We start from the raw sequence: 20,491 nt of genomic DNA, 5'->3' as shown, positions 1-20,491 counted from the left end.
TAATAGTCCTTGTATGAAGGTTTCACCAATATAAACAATATGAGAATTGTGCTTTGGAAATGCTTGTTTTTTTATTATTATTATTCCATCTTGTTTTATTCACAAGAAAATCTTTTGTTCACATGAATCTTTCATTTTTGCAAAATGCACTCATATAAATCCCAATGCATTTCGGCATAACTCATTTTGGACCAGCATGCCTAGAAATATGGATGAAATAATACGTTTAACAGACTCTAGAGCAGAAACCTTTGCTTATACAAATGAGGAAGCTGCCAGAATGTACGCACTCATCAATGAAGAAACCACAGAGCTATCCACCAATTACACAAAAAAACAAAACTTAAGACAACTGTTATATCTTTCCAAAAAGGAAATAAACCAACGCCTGCATGCCAGCACACTGGTCAAGTACCATAGGGCACAAAGAATTGCAAGGGGTCTCAGGATACCTCTTAAAACTTCGCTATGTAAGAACGTCCAGAAGTTTAAAGACAGATGGTACGCCATCCTTAACAAATGCAGCTTGGATTTAATATTGTTAATCATTGAGGAATTATCCAACATCCTGGAAGAAGTATCCAAGGAAATATCTCAAGTAAAATCTGAATTGGAAAATAGTTACACAACTGAGGAATTAACTAAAATTATTGAAGACATCAATCAACAATTATCTAGACACACAACTGAAGTGAGCGAACGCAAAGTGAGGAAACTAAGGAGAGACACCATCGACTACAAGATGGGAGAAGTCTATACGTGGGCAGAGATCTATGCTAAACGACGTCAGAATAGACCATATTCCGCTAATACTGAAACATCATCATCAGAGGATGATACACTTAATTCACAAGGGAGAAGAGGACGATTTCCCCCTCAGAAAGCAACAACTAACATTCAAAACATCCCTGCGAGTTCTGAAATTCCATCCACTTCTACTGAGCCTTTTTTAGAGGTAGGCCAAGAACAAGAAGACCCAGGAGGGCAAAAAGAAAAAACCAAAGAACCTCCACAAACCTGAACAGTGACCAGCAAGAAGGACAAATTGAAGGGGAAACCAGTGACGTCATTAACATCTCAGATTACCATTTTGACACTACCCAAATCAGAACTTTGCAAAAAGGTACCTCATTTATCCCGACGTCCAACACTAATAGACTGGAATTGGAAGTTTCCTTCTTTAAGCTGACGAGAAAACTGCGTTTAAGACACTTTTTCCAAAATGTCATTCAAACAGCGGATGACACAGAGCCAGATCAACTAATGGGCCTACGTCCGAGAAGCACTTTTCTAGCACCCGTCTCACACAAAAGTCTAGATACCTTCGAGACCCTTATGAAGAACGATTTATCCAAACTCAATTGTCAACTCAAATCCAAGAATAAGAACTACACCCTCAAATCCATCGCATCCAATAAAGAAGTGACTTGCGTCAAAGCTGATAAGGGCGGTGCTATCGTTATCCTAAACACTTCTTACTATGAAGATCAGGCATCCCTCCACCTCTTGGATACCAACACTTACCTTAAATTACCTAATGATCCCACCACAGCATACAAGGAAAGACTTGATACAATCATAAGTATGGCACAAGAGAATGAAGTCATAACCATTAAAACCACCAGATATCTTACAACACAACATCCTAAAAGTCCAAAATATTTTTGGGTTCCTAAAATTCACAAGAATCTCCGAGCACCTCCATGCAGGCCCATAGTTTCTACATGCGGAAGCATCCACGATCCTGTGGGCAATCGTCACTTCCACACCTACTTTTCTGAGAGACACAAAAGATTTTCTCAATAAACTTAGCACAGTGGAAATAGAAGATTTCAGCAACTTAATTCTATGTACAGTAGACGTTACATCTTTATACACGTCCATTCCCCACTCAATGGGCATAGAAGCAATAGAACACAGTTTATTGAGGACTGAATTGAACCAGACCTGAAACTCTTCTTGATGGAGTTACTAGAATTCACCCTACTCCACAGTTATTTCATATGGAAAGATGAATGGTCTCAACAACTGACTGGTACTTCAATGGGCAATTCGGCAGCCCCTGCCTATGCAAATATTTTCATGCACAGATTTGAACAGGATCATATTCTTTGTAAAACCACATGGAAAGATCATCTGAAAATGTTCGTCAGATTTATTGACAACATTTTTCTAATATGGCAAGGTCCAGAAGACATTTTGCTCAAGGAACTTATCCAGCTTAATTCTATTGATCCACGGTTACAATTCACCCATGAAATACAAGTACACTCTATAACATATCTTGACGTCAAGATCACCAACACTAACACAGGGTTCGAAACAAGCTTGTTTCGCAAAAAAACTGACAGGAATAACACTGTACATTACTCGAGCTTTCACCCTCAACCACTCAAAAATCATCTACCATATAGTCAACTCTTTCGAGCCAAAAGAATAACTTCTGATTTAAACAAGTTCAACGAAGAGGCAAAACATTATAACATCACGCTTTAAAGCCCGAGGATATCCGAACCAGATCCTTGAGCAGGCCAAACAACGGTGTGCAACCAAATCCAGAGACGATCTACTGAGCATTACAACAACGACCAAAACTGATCACTATGGTTTCCAAATACTCTACAGCCAGCCATAAGTTTAAACAAATCATCAAAAAACATTGGGATATTCTCAGAGTTGAACCTGACTTCAACAAAATCTTTGAGACAGAACCTATCTTTGCTTACACCCGAGCCAAAAATTTGGGGGAACTTATTAAACATCCTAAAGCCACGTCCCAAACATTCAAAGGAACTCTTCCATGTTGGAATTGCAATCACTGTAACAGTGTCATAAAAGGCACAAGTGTTAATCATCCCATGAAAGGGCATCAAATAAAGACCAGAGCCACGGCTACGTGTGACACATCCAACGTAATTTATATGTTGAAGTGCCCATGCGGCAAAATTTATGTTGGACAAACCGAGAGAAAACTCAAAATAAGACTCACGGAACACAAGTCTAACATAAGAACTAAACAAGCTAAATCAGCAGTAGCACAACGTTTTCTTGAAGCAGGTCATGGCATCAGCCAATTGTGCTATTGCGCATTGGAAACCGTCACAAAGGAACCAGGCAAAGACAATCACAATGAACTTTTGAGACGTGAAAATTATTGGATTTTCACATTGTCCAGCATGAAACCACACAGACTCAATGATCGAGTGGAATATTCTTGTTATTTGTAAACCCCGTTTGAGGACATAGGTACTTCCTGAATGCGTCCAATGGCTAGCCCTGTGCATTTTACTTTTATTAATTTCTTCCGATTTTGTGCAGTAACAAGGTTCACACACGCATTGTTTTATATATTTTTTATTATCATTCACTTCACATTATATGTCATATTGTTTTCATCATTCTCTTTATATCATATGTAGTAGTGTTTTCACGCCTGCTACTCACGATTGTTACTATGTAGTGTTACTTGGTTTCCTGATATTTTCCCTTTTTAACATGTCCATTTCTTCGTTACACATCGTGCACAGTGTCTTATATCTTTCACTGAGTCATTTTTCCCTTTCTGAGAAGCCTCCACCTCACCGCATTAACGTCAGCTCCACCTTTAGTTACCCGTAACCTAGCAACCACAACCCTTAAACCACTTCCGAGATTTAGCTAACGCCCTGACCTGGCAGATAACTGCGGTATCTTTGTGAATCCTGTCCGTGCACGCCACGGTAAGCTTCTCATTAACTCCTACTCGTTTACTTTATACCACGTAATAGCGGCATGCTGTCTTTTCTGTGTCCCAGTTAGTTTAGACCTCATTTTTCACCCGCATATTTCACCCGCGTTTACGTCACCTAACGGCTATCATTTCACATTCGTACTTTAACATAGTCACGAACCCGTTCACTGATCATCAGGCACCCGTGTTTTTAAATTGAACTTTGCACCATCTTTTCACTGATATTCTTTCACCAGCACTCCCTCACCGATTTTCCATTTTTCAATCACTTTACTGTAATGTACCAGATACCGAGTATCGTTTTCTTACACACACCCCGTTTTCCTCTTCATTGACAGATATTTATCCCCTGGAAGAAGGCCTTCACGTTATGCCGAAATGCATTGGGATTTATATGAGTGCATTTTGCAAAAATGAAAGATTCATGTGAACAAAAGATTTTCTTGTGAATAAAACAAGATGGAATAATAATAATAAAACAAACAAGCATTTCCTAAGCACAATTCTCAAATTGTTTATATTGGTGAAACCTTCATACAAGGACTATTAAGGAGCCCGGGGGGCACTTCTCACTATACGAGCAGTGCTACCTTTAGCCTCATGGGAACAGTCCAGACCGAACTGCCAAGCCTGGTCTTCCATGAACCGGAAACAAGCATCCTGGGACCACTTTCTGGGTATCACCATTGATCAGCCAGGCTAGCTTGAATCCAGTGGCAAAGTGAGCAAGGGACCCACGTCTGAGCATACCCTGCCAACTTAGGTCGAACTAATAAAACACAAAGAGATGATGGACTGAGCGCTGAAACTTTTCAGACACTCACTCCCAGTCACAGATCTGGGTTGAATCCAATATATTTCTGTCAGCTTGCAGTACTTCCCGATGTGTGCGACTCCAAGGATAACAGCAATGCTTGTTCCAAGGATTGTACAACTGTTCTAGGGTTGTGAAGTTTCCAGGTGCATCAAACTGAACTTACAGCTCCAATCACACTTGATAGGACATACAGTGAGAGCAGCCCCCCCATAAATCCTAACCTGGGAGAGCTGCTTCGAGGAGGTAGAGCTCGTACACCATGACTGGCACAGAGAGTTGTGCAGAAAGGTGAAGCCTTCGACCCTGTCATTAACTGCTTCCACAAAGACACATTTCAGGTGACTTGGCCCAGCCATCCCTTCTCACATCCTCCTGAAAGCATAAATGGATTCTGATCAAATCACCAGGTGAGAAGCATGGGAGGAACAGACACTAGTGAGACAAATGCAACAAGGGAGGGCCCAGCCGTGAGGGGAGAGGCCCAGAGAAGCATGGGAGGAACAGACACTAGAGAGATCAATGCAACAAGGGAGGAACAGATACTAGAGAGACAAATGCAACAAGGGAGGGCCCAGCCATGAGCGGAGAGGCCCAGAGAAGCATGGGAGGAACAGACACTAGAGAGATAAATGCAACAAGGGAGGGCCCAGCTGTGAGCAGAGAGGGCCAGAGAAGCATGGGAGGAACAGACACTAGAGAGACAAATGCAAGAAGGGAGGGCCCAGCTGTGAGCAGAGAGGCTGAGATCAATATTGTCTATTTTTTAATAATTTTTTGTGGTTTTCATGTGATTTTCTGTAACAAATTGAATAAATTGTGTCTATTTGTATTTGTATTGGTGGTCATATACTTTGAGGAGGCTGCTCATCATTCTTTATGGTTATCCTGATTTTAGACAGGAGTGTTTGTGGCCTAGGATTAATATCTGTATTAATACTACCAGAGAGGCAGAGACACCAGAGAGACAAATGCAACAAGGGAGGCCCAGCCGTGAGCAGAGAGGCGAAGGCGAAGAGAAGCGTGGAAGGAAGAGACACTAGAAACAAATGATACAAGGGAGGCCCAGCCGTGAGCAGAGAGACGAAGAGAAGCATGGGAGGAAGAGACACTAGAGACAAATGCAACAAGGGAGGCCCAGCCATGAGCAGAGAGGCCAAGAGAAGAATGAGAGGAAGAGACACTAGAGAGACAATTGCAACAAGGGAGGGCCCAGCTGTGAGCAGAGAGGCAAAGAGAAGAGATGGAAGAGACACTAGAGAGAGAAATGCAACAAGGGAGGGCCCAGCTATGAGCAGAGAGGCAGAGAGAAGCGATGGAAGAGACACTAGAGAGACAAATGCAACAAGGGAGGGCCCAGGTGTGAGCAGAGAGGCCAAGAGAAGTGATGGAAGAGAGCAAGAAGGAGGCAGGAGGCCTGCAGAGTCAGGGCTCCAGGTGACAATGGAGGCCAAGGCTTTGCGGCACGTCTCAGACTCACCCTCTCTCCTTCTTCTCCCCCCTCCTTCGCCCCCTCTGCTGTGGGCCCTCCCTGCCACCTCTGCCCCTTACCCTCCTCCGCCACCCCTCCCCCTCCTCTGCCCCCTCACCCCCCTCCTTCCTTCCCCCTGCTCTGCCCCCTCCTCGCTCTTTCCTCTGCCCCCCCTTCTCTGCCCCCCTCCTCTCCCCCCTCTCCCCACCCCTCCTCTTCCCCCCTCCTCTGCCCCCCTCCTCGCCCACTCCTCCTCTGCCCCCTCCTCCTCTGCCCCCTTCCTCTGCCCCCCTCCTTGCCCACCATCCTCTGCCTCCCCTCCTCTCCCCCCCTCCTCTGCCTCCCTCCCCTGCCCCTCCCCTCCTCCCCCCTCCTCTGCCCCCTTGCCCTCCTCTGCCCCCTCCCCCTCCTCTGCCCCCTCCCCCCTCCTCTGTCCCCACCCCATCTCTTCCCTCTCCTCCCCCTCCTCTGTCCCCTCCCCATCTCTTCCCTCTCCTCCCCCTCCCTGCCCCCCCTGTCCTCCTCCCCCTCCCTCCCCGCCACCTCCTCCCTCCCTACCCGCCACCTCCTCCCTCCCTGCTCCTTCCTCCTCTGCCCCTCCCCTCCTCCCCTCCTATCCCCTCCTCCCCTCCTCTGCCCCCTCCCCTCCCATCCCCTCCTCCCCTCCTCTGCCCCCTCCCCTCCCCCCTCTGCCCCCTCCCCTCTCCTCTGCCCCCTCCCCTCCTCTCTGCCCCCTCTCCTCCCCTCCCCCTCTCCCCCCTCCTCTGCCCCCTCCTCTGCCCCCTCCTCTGCCCCCTCCTCCCCCCTCCTCTGCCCCCTACTCCTCCCCCGCCCCCTCCCCGTCCCCTCCCACCTCCTCTGCCCCATCTCCTCCCCTCCTCCTCTGCCCCCTCCCCTCCCCTCCCCCCTCCTCTCCCCCCTTCACCCCCTTCCCCCCTCCTCTCCCCTATCCCCCCTCCTCTCCCCTCTCCCCCCCTCCTCTCCCCCCTCCTCCCTCCTCTCCCCCCTCCTCTGCCCCCTCCTCTGCCCCCTCCTCTCCCCCCCCACTCCTCTTCCCCCTCCTCTGCCCTCTCCCCCCTCCTCTCCCCCTTCCTCTCCCCCTTCCCCCCCCCTCTTCCCCCCTTCCCCCTCCCCCTTCCCCCCCCTCTTCCCCCCTTCCCCCCTCTTCTCCCCTCTCCCCCCTCCTCTCCCCCTTCCTCTCCCCCTCCCCTCCCCCCTCTGCCCCCTCCCCTCTCCTCTGCCCCCTCCCCTCCCCTCCCCCTCTCCCCCCTCCTCTGCCCCCTCCTCCTCCACCCTCCTCTGCCCCCTCCTCCCCCCTCCTCTGCCCCCTCCTCTGCCCCCTACTCCTCCCCCGCCCCCTCCCCGTCCCCTCCCACCTCCTCTGCCCCATCTCCTCCCCTCCTCCTCTGCCCCCTCCCCTCCCCTCCCCCCTCCTCTCCCCCCTTCACCCCCTTCCCCCCTCCTCTCCCCTATCCCCCCTCCTCTCCCCTCTCCCCCCCTCCTCTCCCCCCTCCTCCCTCCTCTCCCCCCTCCTCCCTCCTCTCCCCCCTCCTCTGCCCCCTCCTCTGCCCCCTCCTCTCCCCCCCCACTCCTCTTCCCCCTCCTCTGCCCTCTCCCCCCTCCTCTCCCCCTTCCTCTCCCCCTTCCCCCCCCCCTCTTCCCCCCTTCCCCCCTCTTCTCCCCTCTCCCCCCTCCTCTCCCCCCTCCTTTGCCCTCCCCACTCCTCTGCCCCCTCCTCATCCCCCTCCTCTGCCCTCTCCCGTCGCCCCCCCTCCTCCTCTACCCCCTCCCGTCGCCCCCCCTCCTCCTCTACCCCCTCTCAGACTCACCCTCTCTCCTACCTCGAAGCTCCCTTCTCCTTCACTGTAAGAGACTGATGAGCAGTTTCACTTCTGGGTCAGCACGTGCCGTTTCTCCCTGGCCTGTGAGAGTAATGACGGCAGAGTCAGTTTCACTTCCGGGTCACCGGGGTCAGAGTCAGCGCCAGCAGCTTACTGGGCTTCTCACTAGCCTTTGTAAGTAATAACGTCCGGGTCAGCGACACCACAAGCAGCGGAGGCTGCGGAGCTCTTCTCTTCCTGTGAGTGTGAATAGTCTTCGGGTCATTGGTGGCAGAGTCAGCACCAGCAGTGATTCCTGCCAGGCCCAGCCTCCACTGACTCCAAAGCAGAGGTTTTTAAATGTATCTTTGTATTAAATGTTTAAACATTTCACCCCAGACAAGAAAAAGAGCAAGAGAAACCAAAGAGCGTCAGTTCATTTATAAATGTTAATATGAGGAGTGACAGCCACAGTTGTAAGAAAGGATCCAACGTTCCATCACACTTAATAAACCTGTCAGTTTCCAAGTCAGCCTCAGTATTGAGTATCAGGTGTGGCGCAGCGGCCAGAGCAGCTGACTCCGGAGCACAGGGCTCCGGGGACAGTGTGGCGCAGCGGCCAGAGCAGCTGACTCAGGGGCACAGGGCTCAGGGGACAGGTGTGGTGCAGCGGGCAGAGCAGCTGACTCCGGCGCACAGGGCTCCGGGGACAGGTGTGGCGCTGCGACCAGAGCAGCTGACTCCGGAGCACAGGGCTTCGGGGGCAGTTGTGGCGCAGCGGCCAGAGCAGCTGACTCTGGCGCACAGGGCTCCGGGGACAGGTGTGGCGCAGCGGCCAGAGCACCTGACTCTGGCGCACAGGGCTCACTGCTCGAGCCCCAGCATTGGCCGCAGCTCAGCATCATGTGACTCTGGGCAACAGTTCACTTAATCTCCCCGACGGCCCCAGCGCCTGGATACCCTTTTGGGGGGATAAGTTACACTTTACAAATCTGCAATTTAGGGACATGCTAGAGTAAAGGAGGAGTTTGCTGAATTCAATCACTTTTAAGTGCTTATTTTTAATCTTGAGGGAAACAGCTTCTGTATTTATTGTTACTGGTGTTTCTTTTCCCTTGGCTGTTGTACTTTATAGGGGTGGGTGCTGATGGCTTCTTCCACTTATCTTCGAGGGATCAGAGAGTCTGCCTTTCTGCATAGCTGCCAAGGTTTCAGATTGCCATGTGTGACATTTGAATAATTTCATTCTAATTGTGAGTGACATTTCAACGAATATGAGTGACACTTTTTCGCGAGCAAAAATCAAGCCATGAAACATATAAATATCAGAAATTACACCTATTTGAGCAACAAGAAACTCTAAGAAGTAATTGAAGTAAAGTGCCCTAACTTAGGATGCAAAAAGCGACGGCGAACTGCTCTGCCAATCAACGCGCCTGTGCTGAGCGGTGGCCTGAGTAAAAGCATCCATGAAAACTAAAAATAAGCCAAACTTAAGCAAATGTTCGACTTACAATATGTGTAGAGAGAAGAGCCAGAGTGGAAATCAGCATATTCAGGAAAATGTCAGCAACTTAGCCGCCCATTATACCATCCCTAATACAAAGAAAGTTATCCTCTAAACAAAGTGATAGTCAGCAAACTCCTCATAAACAACACAGGTGGAAACAATCATTTTAAACATGCAGCGGAGTTAATCTAGAAACACGTGACTGCAAGCTGAGCCAACAAATAAGAGAAATACGTGACTCTGCAGTTATACTCTGCTGATTCACTATGTTTACTACGTGAAAATGAGACCAAGCACAATGCAAAGGAAAAGTGATAATCACAACAATTGTCGAAAGCCCACAATGCAGCAATTGCTGCCTAAATTAACAATAAAGTATAATCCTAAACCAGATGATGCAGAACCCTCAATCTCAATTCAACAGATAAATGATGAAAAGACTTTGGTAGTGCGTCAGACACAAATGTTTAAATGCACCCTTTTGCTGAAAACAAAAGGAAATAGAAAAATGAAACAATGCCCCATGCATAATTATTCACCATTTGCTGTTTGTTGGACCTGCGCAGGCAAGCCCAGCATAAAGGGGGAGGTAGCTTGACTCGAGTGGCTAGGCAGGTGAAGGCTATAGTGTTAAGCCAGCTTGGACCCGATAATAACCCCCTGTACACCACACAAAAAGAAGGACACCACACCACTGTTATGGAAAAATACGATTCATTTATATAAAAGTTCTCTGGGTTTGTAGCAAATTCACTTAGGGTTTCACAGTTACAGTTCTGGTAAGCATTTGTTCAATGGAATACTGGTTTCTCATAAATAAATAGATAGTTGGTCTCTAAGGAATAAATACACTGGATAAATAGCAGATAGGAATACAGTAGAATAAATATTAATTTAGCAATGACTGGAATAATGACTGGAATAAATAGAATAAATACTATCAATGACCAGAATAAATACCACAATAAATATCAGCAATGTCTAGCACAATAATGACTGGCCTAAATATCACTTTAGTTATCACCAATGACTGGTATCGCTGCCACCAATTAATCACTTCTAAATACAGTCACTTTTCCAGTGTGGAGAAAGGAGAGATTACTCTTACAGTTAGTTGGACAGCCCGACAGGCTTTCAGGCTTCTCGGGATACAGAACTACTTTTGGGACTCTTTTGTAACCGCTCGATGCACACGCGTGTATCTAGAAAGCAAGGAAATACATTTAGCAGTTCATTCACACTCGGCTGCCACCGGGAGAGGACCTATACTTGGCGCTGGGGGTCAATATTCGCCTACAGGGCTGGTTCACCCTCAGAACCCTGGCGGCACCAGTTCAGAGTCTTAAGACGACGAACGGGCTGCCGGGGAGGTCGCAAAAACTCCACAGTTCAGTCAAAGTAATGCCGCTGTTTAGCTCTCACACACCGCAGTCTTTTAGCGGAACACACGGCCCACCTCACATCAGTTGTAGCGGACGATGCAGTCAAGCACAGTACTTCTCTAGCCAGCAACGGGGCTCGCAGGGGCTCCACAGACCTCCCTCCGACTTCCTTCTTCGGGGTGGTTCCCGCCCACAGCTTCAGCTCCCGGGTCAACAAGGAGGGGCTGACTCGCTAGTCCCGCCCAATGCAGGCTGGCCTTCCCCGCCCCGGCGCACCACCTCACCTTCGGTCCACGCAGGAGGCGCTCTTCGCAGATGGGGCTCGGAGACGTCCGAGCTCCTCGCGGTAGGCGCTATTCACGAAGGGGGCACTTCAGGGGGGATCACGATCGCGGCGACGTCACTCTTCGCCTAGCGACTCGCTTCCACAGCCGCTTCAGCCACCGGAGGGGGGGGAGAGGCACTCGAACTTGGCCACAGTCTTTTGGGGAATTCAAGGCGGTCGCTGGGCAGGCGCTACAGGCGCTAGGTCACCGCCCACGCTGTTGACTGGAACGCCAGTCACATCCAACGCCAGCAACCTTAGCTGCACTATTGCCTTTGTCACCAGCCGCCTTAGGGGTCAACAGGGCAGGTGTCAATCTGGTGTCAGTCTAGAACTCCTTCCTTGTCGAGGTCAAATCAGGAATCAGGAATCAACTAAAATGGCCGCCAGGGACTGGACCTTATATAGCCAGTGCCCTGGGGTGCTAGCACGAGCCAGGAGGTTCTAGAACCTTCTCTGGGTAGGCCCATGACATGGCACTTTTGAGGTACTTTCTGGTCCTTCAGAGCCACCATCCTGGGGTTCTGGAGCAGCCATTTTGTGTTCCTGAGGAAACTAAAGGAATTCCTGTCAGGAATGCGCGCCAAGCAAAAGGGCGCCAAAACCTCAAAAGGCCAGCGTTCATGTAGGCTCCAATGGGAGTCACTCACATGAGGGAATTATGTGTCCACCATTTTAAGTTTGAACACACACACAGGTTGTCAACCTCAGTTTCCAGGCTCACAGGTTTCGCCAGGTGCCTTGTACATAGGTGCCAGAAACCTCGTGAGTAACTGAGTGTCAAGGAACATCTAGCCCCATGAGTCAATCACACAAAAAGTCCTGGTAGACAAAAATAAAAAGCGACAAATTTTTGGAGGTACAGGAGAACAAAATAAATCATAGTGGTGAGGGGACTCTCAGAAGCAGACGGGTCCAACACGCGTCCCCCCCAGCTGAAAGTGGGGAGAGCTACCCAACCCCTTGGGAGTTCTCAACACTAAGGCGGAAATACCTAGAGAGACCGTCTGCATTGGCGTGGTCAACTCCGGGTCGGTGTTCCACCCGAAAGTCCATTCCCTGTAGGGAGATAGACCACCTCAACAGTTTGGGGTTTTCCCCCTTCATTTGCATGAGCCAACGAAGGGGTCGGTGGTCTGTCTGAACCAGGAAGTGCGAGCCAAACAAGTATGGTCGCAGCTTCTTCAGTGCCCAGACCACCGCAAAGGCTTCCCGCTCAATGGTACTCCATTTCTGTTCCCGGGGAAGCAGTCTTCGTGACAGAAAGACCACGGGTTGATCCAGACCCTCTTCATTGAGTTGCGATAACACCGCCCCAATGCCAATGTCGGATGCATCTGTCTGGACAATGAACTCTCTCGTGAAATCTGGAGCCTTCAGGACTGGAGCTTTACACAATGCTTGTTTCAGAGTGTCGAAGGCTCGCTGGCAAGCCTCCGTCCAAATGACTCTCCTGGGTTGCTTCTTGGACGTGAGTTCTGTAAGGGGTGCCACGATAGTGCCATACCCTTTCACGAACCGTCTGTAGTAACCTGTGAGGCCCAGGAAGGCTCGGACCTCAGTCTGGGTCTTGGGGGGTTTCCAGGCCATGATTGCCTCAATCTTTGCCTGAAGGGGTTGCACCGCTCCCCTGCCCACCAAGTGACCTAAGTACACCACCGACCCCTGCCCAATCTGACATTTGCTGGCCTTGATCGTCAAGCCAGCCCGTTCCAGGGCCTGGAGAACAGTTTGCAAATGCTGCAAGTGATCCTCCCAACTATTACTGAAGACAGCGATGTCATCTAAGTAAGCAGTTGAGAAGGACTCCATTCCGGTGAGGATCATGTTCACCAGTCGCTGGAATGTTGCAGGAGCGTTCTTGAGCCCAAAGGGCATCATACAGAACTGGTAGTGTCCATCAGGTGTGGAGAAGGCTGACCTGTCCTTGGCTCCATCAGTCATGGGAATCTGCCAATACCCTGCGGTGAGGTCAAGGGTACTGAGATATTGGGCAGCTCCCAACCGGTCAATCAGTTCATCCGCCCTAGGGATCGGATGAGCATCGGTCTTTGTGACCGAATTGAGTCCTCGGTAGTCCACGCAGAATCGCAATTCGGGCGTGGTGCCAGGTGGCGCAGGTTTGGGAACCAAAACCACCGGGCTAGACCAAGGGCTACTTGAGGGTTCGATGACTCCTAGCTCCAGCATCTTGGCTACCTCGCTTCGGATGCTGGCCTTCACCTTGTCAGACAGCCGGTAAGACTTGGACTTCACAGGTGGGCTGTCTCCTGTGTCCACATCATGGGTACACAGGTGGGTCTTACCCGGAACAAGGGAGAACAGAGGAGCGAATGACCCCAAGACCTGGCGACATTCCTCCTGCTGCTCAGGAGTCAAAGATGGTGAGAGTTTCACTCCCTCCACTGACCCATCCTTCTCTTGAGACGCAAATAGGTCGGGGAGAGGCTCAGTGTCCTCTTCCTCCGATCCATCAGTCACCATGATTAACGTGACTTCGGGCCTCTCGTAGTGGGGTTTGAGGCGGTTGGCATGTAACACCCGATGCGGATGCCGAGGGGTTTTCACGTCCACCAAATAGGTGGCCTTGCCCATCTTTTCCAACACCTCAAAGGGGCCTGTCCACCGATCCTGGAGGGCACTCAGCTCTCCAGGCTCCATCACCCACACCTTCTGGCCAGGCTCCAACTCCACCGGGTGAGCATTGTGGTCATACCACGCTTTCATCACAGACTGGCTGGCTTCCAAGTTGTCAGAAGCCTGCTTCCACAACTTAGCCATTTGGCTTCGGAAGGCCAGCATGTAGCTCACCACATCCTGGGGGACTTTCCGGGGAGACTTTTCCCAGGAGTCTCGCACCAGGCTGAGAGGTCCACGTACAGGGTGCCCGTACAGAAGCTCGAAGGGGCTGAAACCCACTCCCTTCTGTGGCACTTCCCTGTAGGAAAAGAGCAAACAGGGTAGGAGGACGTCCCATTTCCTCCGCAGGCTTTCGGGTAGACTTCTGATCATACCCTTCAACGTCTTGTTGAATCTCTCCACGAGGCCATTGGCCTGTGGGTGATAAGGAGTGGTGAACCGGTAGGTCACTCCACACTCCTTCCACATTGCCCGCATGTATGCTGACATGAAGTTGGTCCCCCTGTCAGACACAACTTCTTTGGGGAAACCCACTCGGGTAAAGATCCCCATCAGGGCCTTCGCCACCACCGGTGCAGTGATGGTTCTCAGAGGTATGGCCTCTGGATACCTTGTGGCATGATCCACCAGTACCAGGATAAACCTGTGACCGGATGATGTCGGTGGATCAAGGGGCCCAGCAATGTCGATGCCCACCCTTTCGAAGGGGGTGCCAACGACGGGAAGTGGTTCCAGGGGAGCCTTTAGCTTCATCCCTGTTTTCCCACTGGCTTGGCATGACACACACGTCCGACAGTATGTGTCGGACGCCACCCTCATTCGAGGCCAATAAAAGTGGGGGACAAGCCGGGCAAAGGTCTTGTCCTGACCCAAGTGTCCTGCCAATGGAATCTCATGAGCCAACTCTAGCAAGAAGGCTCGGTAACACTGTGGGACTACCAGGGCCCGTGACAATCCGTGCACTGGCGCCCTGGGTTCACTGTAGAGGAGACCATCCTCCCAGTAAACACGATAGTTCCCAGACTGGTTACCTGCTGCCTGGGCTTCAGCCTGTTGCCTCAGACCCTCGAGGGTGGGACATTCCCTCTGTCCCTTGCTCAGTTCCTCCCTGGACGGTCCTCCTTCCACTCGCCACTCGGCGGGGATAGGCAGGTCCTCCAACGGAACCATGTCCTCCTCCGCGGACTCCGGGTCCACCTCCTCCGGTGACCTATCCGTCTCACGGGGCACGGACACCGAGGCAGGCTCCTCCTGTCCTCGAGATGCTCCCTCTTCGGCAGCTGGGTGGGCCATTGTTCCAGGCTCCAACCCACGCGACTTCTCCTTCTGAGCAGCCGCCGACCTGGTACTCACACAGGCCCATTCAGGTGTACCCAGCATCTCAGAATGAGTCCGGTATTCCACCTCCTTCCAAGCATTGTGCTCCATATCATTGCCCAGCAAACAATCGACTGGCACGGCGGGGCTTACGGCAACTCGAAGTGAACCTGCAACCCCTCCCCACTCAAAGGGAACCTCGGCCACAGGATAGTGGCTCGTTCGGCCGTCAGCCATCGCGGCCGGATGAAGTACGCCTGGAATCACCTGCTCTGAGGATACCAGATGACTCCTAACTATAGTCACACTGGCTCCTGTATCTCTCAGAGCCTCCCCTCTATGGCCATTGATGGTGACCCATTGCCCATACTTGGCAGTATTCGCGGGCACCTGGATCTTTGGAACCATCGCCCGATCACCCAGGGACACTAAGGTGACTCCCGCCCACTCCCTTCCCTTACTCAAGGACATCTCCTCCCCAAGCGCTACACTAGCGACTCCCGGGGCCTTTCCTCCAGTGGGAGGGGGTGGTCTCTTTGGGCATTTCACGTCTCCCTTATAATGTCCAATACCACCGCACTCAAAGCAATGGACAACCCTTGGCTGCTGACTCTGGCCAGGATTAGGGTTCTTCTGCGGGTTAGCCTTAGGGTTGGAGAAGGTGTTTTTCCCCTTAAAGCTATTTTGGGGGCCTTTGGAGAACTCCCGCTTCTTGTTATCTCCCCCCTCTTTCCTCTGGGGAGCGCCCTGTCCGGACTTCTGAGTTTCTCCTCCCGTCCCCCTCGTGGACACTCTGGTACTTACCCAGACGTCCGCCTCCTCAGCAAGCTTACGGGGGCAAGTAAGTTTGCTGTCTACCAGGTGTTGCCTCAGCTCGGGAAGACATTTCTCGAGTAGATGTTCCTTGAGTATCAAGTCATACAACCCGTGATAGTCCTCCACCTCACTACCTTGGACCCACCCTTCCAGGGCTTTCTTGGCATAATCCAGGAAGTCAACCCAATTTTGTGAGCTCAGCTTGTGGCTGCCCCTGAACCTTTGCCGGTATTTCTCGGGGGTCAACCCAAACTTCCTGATGAGCGCCACCTTCATGGCGGGGTAATTTACCTGTTCCTCCCGGTCGAGGGCCAATAAGGCATCCCTCCCTGTCGGAGGCATGTACCGGTACAATCCACCACCCCAATGCTTCTCATGGATCCCATGGGCTCTTAAGGAGACCTCATAGGCTGTCAGCCATTTAGCAATGTCGTCTCCAGCAGTGTAGCTGGCGACCACGTCCTTAGGTAAATGAGGTCTGGGCTCCCTGGCAAATTCCTGAGACTCGACACCCCCTGGAGTGTTGTTACGGGACTTGAGGTCGAGTTCCTTTAGCCTGAACTCGTGTTCCATCCTCCTCCCTTCCAGCTCCAACCTAGCCAACTCTAACCTCAGATGTCTTTCTTCCCTCCTGTCGGCCAATTCAGTTTCAGACAACCCTCTAGAGGATACACTGCTGCCCTCCCGTGAAGTTTCCTTGGGGCTAATTGACATTTCACCCACCCCCGGGGGACCTGCAGTCACTACCTCAACAACAGTATCTCTGTCAAATTCCTCCTCCTCCACCGTTCCCTCCGTGTGTGCCTCCACCCAGGCTCGCAGACTAGTACGGAGCTCCTCTCTTTTGGCCCCTCGCCTGACGAACACACCTCTTTCCTGACAGAAATCCTTGAGTTGCGCCACAGTATAGGTCTCCAACTCTGACATATTGAATTCCATCTCGTCAGCGAAAAGTGTGGACCACTACCACGAAGTAGGTTGTAAGGTAAGGACAACTGAGGGTCACTTCCACCCACCACCAGACAAGAATTTAGAAAAAACAAAACGATAATTTAGAGGGCCGCTGGGAGAAAACTCCGGGTGTGTACCTGTGGGGCACACTGAATTATTATGGGGTTCACAACAAGCACGGCTCGCAATCCCACCGCTGAACCACCAATTTTATGTTGGACCTGCGCAGGCAAGCCCAGCATAAAGGGGGAGGTAGCTTGACTCGAGTGGCTAGGCAGGTGAAGGCTATAGTGTTAAGCCAGCTTGGACCCGATAATAACCCCCTGTACACCACACAAATAGAAGGACACCACACCACTGTTATGGAAAAATACGATTCATTTATATAAAAGTTCTCTGGGTTTGTAGCAAATTCACTTAGGGTTTCACAGTTACAGTTCTGGTAAGCATTTGTTCAATGGAATACTGGTTTCTCATAAATAAATAGATAGTTGGTCTCTAAGGAATAAATACACTGGATAAATAGCAGATAGGAATACAGTAGAATAAATATTAATTTAGCAATGACTGGAATAATGACTGGAATAAATAGAATAAATACTATCAATGACCAGAATAAATACCACAATAAATATCAGCAATGTCTAGCACAATAATGACTGGCCTAAATATCACTTTAGTTATCACCAATGACTGGTATCGCTGCCACCAATTAATCACTTCTAAATACAGTCACTTTTCCAGTGTGGAGAAAGGAGAGATTACTCTTACAGTTAGTTGGACAGCCCGACAGGCTTTCAGGCTTCTCGGGATACAGAACTACTTTTGGGACTCTTTTGTAACCGCTCGATGCACACGCGTGTATCTAGAAAGCAAGGAAATACATTTAGCAGTTCATTCACACTCGGCTGCCACCGGGAGAGGACCTATACTTGGCGCTGGGGGTCAATATTCGCCTACAGGGCTGGTTCACCCTCAGAACCCTGGCGGCACCAGTTCAGAGTCTTAAGACGACGAACGGGCTGCCGGGGAGGTCGCAAAAACTCCACAGTTCAGTCAAAGTAATGCCGCTGTTTAGCTCTCACACACCGCAGTCTTTTAGCGGAACACACGGCCCACCTCACATCAGTTGTAGCGGACGATGCAGTCAAGCACAGTACTTCTCTAGCCAGCAACGGGGCTCGCAGGGGCTCCACAGACCTCCCTCCGACTTCCTTCTTCGGGGTGGTTCCCGCCCACAGCTTCAGCTCCCGGGTCAACAAGGAGGGGCTGACTCGCTAGTCCCGCCCAATGCAGGCTGGCCTTCCCCGCCCCGGCGCACCACCTCACCTTCGGTCCACGCAGGAGGCGCTCTTCGCAGATGGGGCTCGGAGACGTCCGAGCTCCTCGCGGTAGGCGCTATTCACGAAGGGGGCACTTCAGGGGGGATCACGATCGCGGCGACGTCACTCTTCGCCTAGCGACTCGCTTCCACAGCCGCTTCAGCCACCGGAGGGGGGGGAGAGGCACTCGAACTTGGCCACAGTCTTTTGGGGAATTCAAGGCGGTCGCTGGGCAGGCGCTACAGGCGCTAGGTCACCGCCCACGCTGTTGACTGGAACGCCAGTCACATCCAATGCCAGCAACCTTAGCTGCACTATTGCCTTTGTCACCAGCCGCCTTAGGGGTCAACAGGGCAGGTGTCAATCTGGTGTCAGTCTAGAACTCCTTCCTTGTCGAGGTCAAATCAGGAATCAGGAATCAACTAAAATGGCCGCCAGGGACTGGACCTTATATAGCCAGTGCCCTGGGGTGCTAGCACGAGCCAGGAGGTTCTAGAACCTTCTCTGGGTAGGCCCATGACATGGCACTTTTGAGGTACTTTCTGGTCCTTCAGAGCCACCATCCTGGGGTTCTGGAGCAGCCATTTTGTGTTCCTGAGGAAACTAAAGGAATTCCTGTCAGGAATGCGCGCCAAGCAAAAGGGCGCCAAAACCTCAAAAGGCCAGCGTTCATGTAGGCTCCAATGGGAGTCACTCACATGAGGGAATTATGTGTCCACCATTTTAAGTTTGAACACACACACAGGTTGTCAACCTCAGTTTCCAGGCTCACAGGTTTCGCCAGGTGCCTTGTACATAGGTGCCAGAAACCTCGTGAGTAACTGAGTGTCAAGGAACATCTAGCCCCATGAGTCAATCACACAAAAAGTCCTGGTAGACAAAAATAAAAAGCGACAAATTTTTGGAGGTACAGGAGAACAAAATAAATCATAGTGGTGAGGGGACTCTCAGAAGCAGACGGGTCCAACACTGTTGTATAAAGGTGACTCCTGCTTATGCACAGAATACAACTCGATTTTTCCAGGAGGCATCTGTTGTTTCGTAATATGTAACTGATAGTTAAAATGCTCAGGGTGCTACATAACCAGGCGGGACAGAATAAGAATGAATGAGAGTCAAAGGCCGAATACACTAAATTTTTCCCCAAATTCTTTTCTTACATGCTCGAAGGTACGAATTTCAGGAACGAGACCCCAGCATACCCCCTGGAGGCCAGAGACCGGCCGCCCGCCTCCTAGGAGGCCACTACCCTGCATGCAGCAATCACACACAGGGCAGCGCGCCTTGAAAACACAACGACGACAAGCCGCAAAAGACAGCCTCGCTTGGATTTGCTGTTGATGATTCATTCATTCACCAGGCTTCGCTGCGCTCCACTTCTCCATCTATTCACAGTCAGACACCGGCATGCTTTCTATAGCACAGTCAGCTCGCTGTTGCAACTCCTTGTTACAAGAAACACAGTTGATGGACAGAATGTAGAACAATGTCATACATTCACCCCAGTACAAGGATCTGGGCCTAAATCCATCGTTTTTTTGCACTCCACACCACCCTGGGTTAGACACTGGCTACATGCAAATCAGCTCTGACCCTGTGCCTCATGGGAACAGTATAGTCCGAACTACCAAGCCATGTCTTTCCCAGACCGGAATCAAGCATCCAAGGACCGGTTTCTGGCTATCAGCCTTCTTCAGCCTGGATAGCTTGACTCCAGTGGTGTGGAGAGCCTAGGACTCACGTCTGATTATACCCAGCACACTCGGGGTGAAAATTGCAAAAAACACAGTTGATGGACAGAATGTAGAACAATGTCATACATTCACCCCAGTACAAGGATCTGGGCCTAAATCCATCGTTTTTTCGCACTCCACACCACCCTGGGTTAGACACTGGCTATATGCAAATCAGCTCTGACCCTGTGCCTCATGGGAACAGTCCAGTCCGAGCTACCAAGCCATGTCTTTCCCAGACCGGAATCAAGCATCCAAGGACCGGTTTCTGGCTATCAGCCTTCTTCAGCCTGGATAGCTTGACTCCAGTGGTGTGGAGAGCCTGGGACTCACGTCTGAGTATACCCAGCACACTCGGGGTGAAAATTGCAAAAAACACAGTTGATGGACAGAATGTAGAACAATGTCATACATTCACCCCAGTACAAGGATCTGGGCCTAAATCCATCGTTTATTTGCACTCCACACCACCCTGGGTTAGACACTGGCTATATGCAAATCAGCTCTGACCCTGTGCCTCATGGGAACAGTCCAGTCCGAACTACCAAGCCATGTATTTCCCAGACCGGAATCAAGCATCCAAGGACCGGTTTCTGGCTATCAGCCTTCTTCAGACTGGATAGCTTGACTCCAGTGGTGTGGAGAGCCTGGGACTCACGT

At 50.8% G+C, this 20,491-nt stretch overlaps 1 protein-coding gene across 1 annotated transcript in view; it reads right to left on the bottom strand.

Moving 5' to 3' along the window:
* Nucleotides 1-7,878, bottom strand: part of LOC144821382 (uncharacterized) — a 59,102-nt gene extending 51,224 nt beyond the window's left edge. Inside the window, exons 1-2 of the mRNA XM_078678403.1 lie at nucleotides 7,845-7,878; nucleotides 4,769-4,919 (exon numbers count right to left, since the gene is read on the bottom strand). Of these exons, the coding sequence (XP_078534529.1) occupies nucleotides 4,769-4,857 (89 nt within the window). The 5' untranslated portion in view covers nucleotides 4,858-4,919; nucleotides 7,845-7,878. The remainder of the gene's footprint in view (nucleotides 1-4,768; nucleotides 4,920-7,844) is intronic.
* Nucleotides 7,879-20,491: the final 12,613 nt, after the last annotated feature.

Source organism: Lissotriton helveticus, chromosome 1_1 (assembly GCF_964261635.1).
Source record: "Lissotriton helveticus chromosome 1_1, aLisHel1.1, whole genome shotgun sequence".
Lineage (NCBI taxonomy): Eukaryota > Metazoa > Chordata > Amphibia > Caudata > Salamandridae > Lissotriton > Lissotriton helveticus.
Note: the sequence above shows the minus strand (reverse complement) of the source record. Positions and strands in the feature narration are given on the sequence as shown.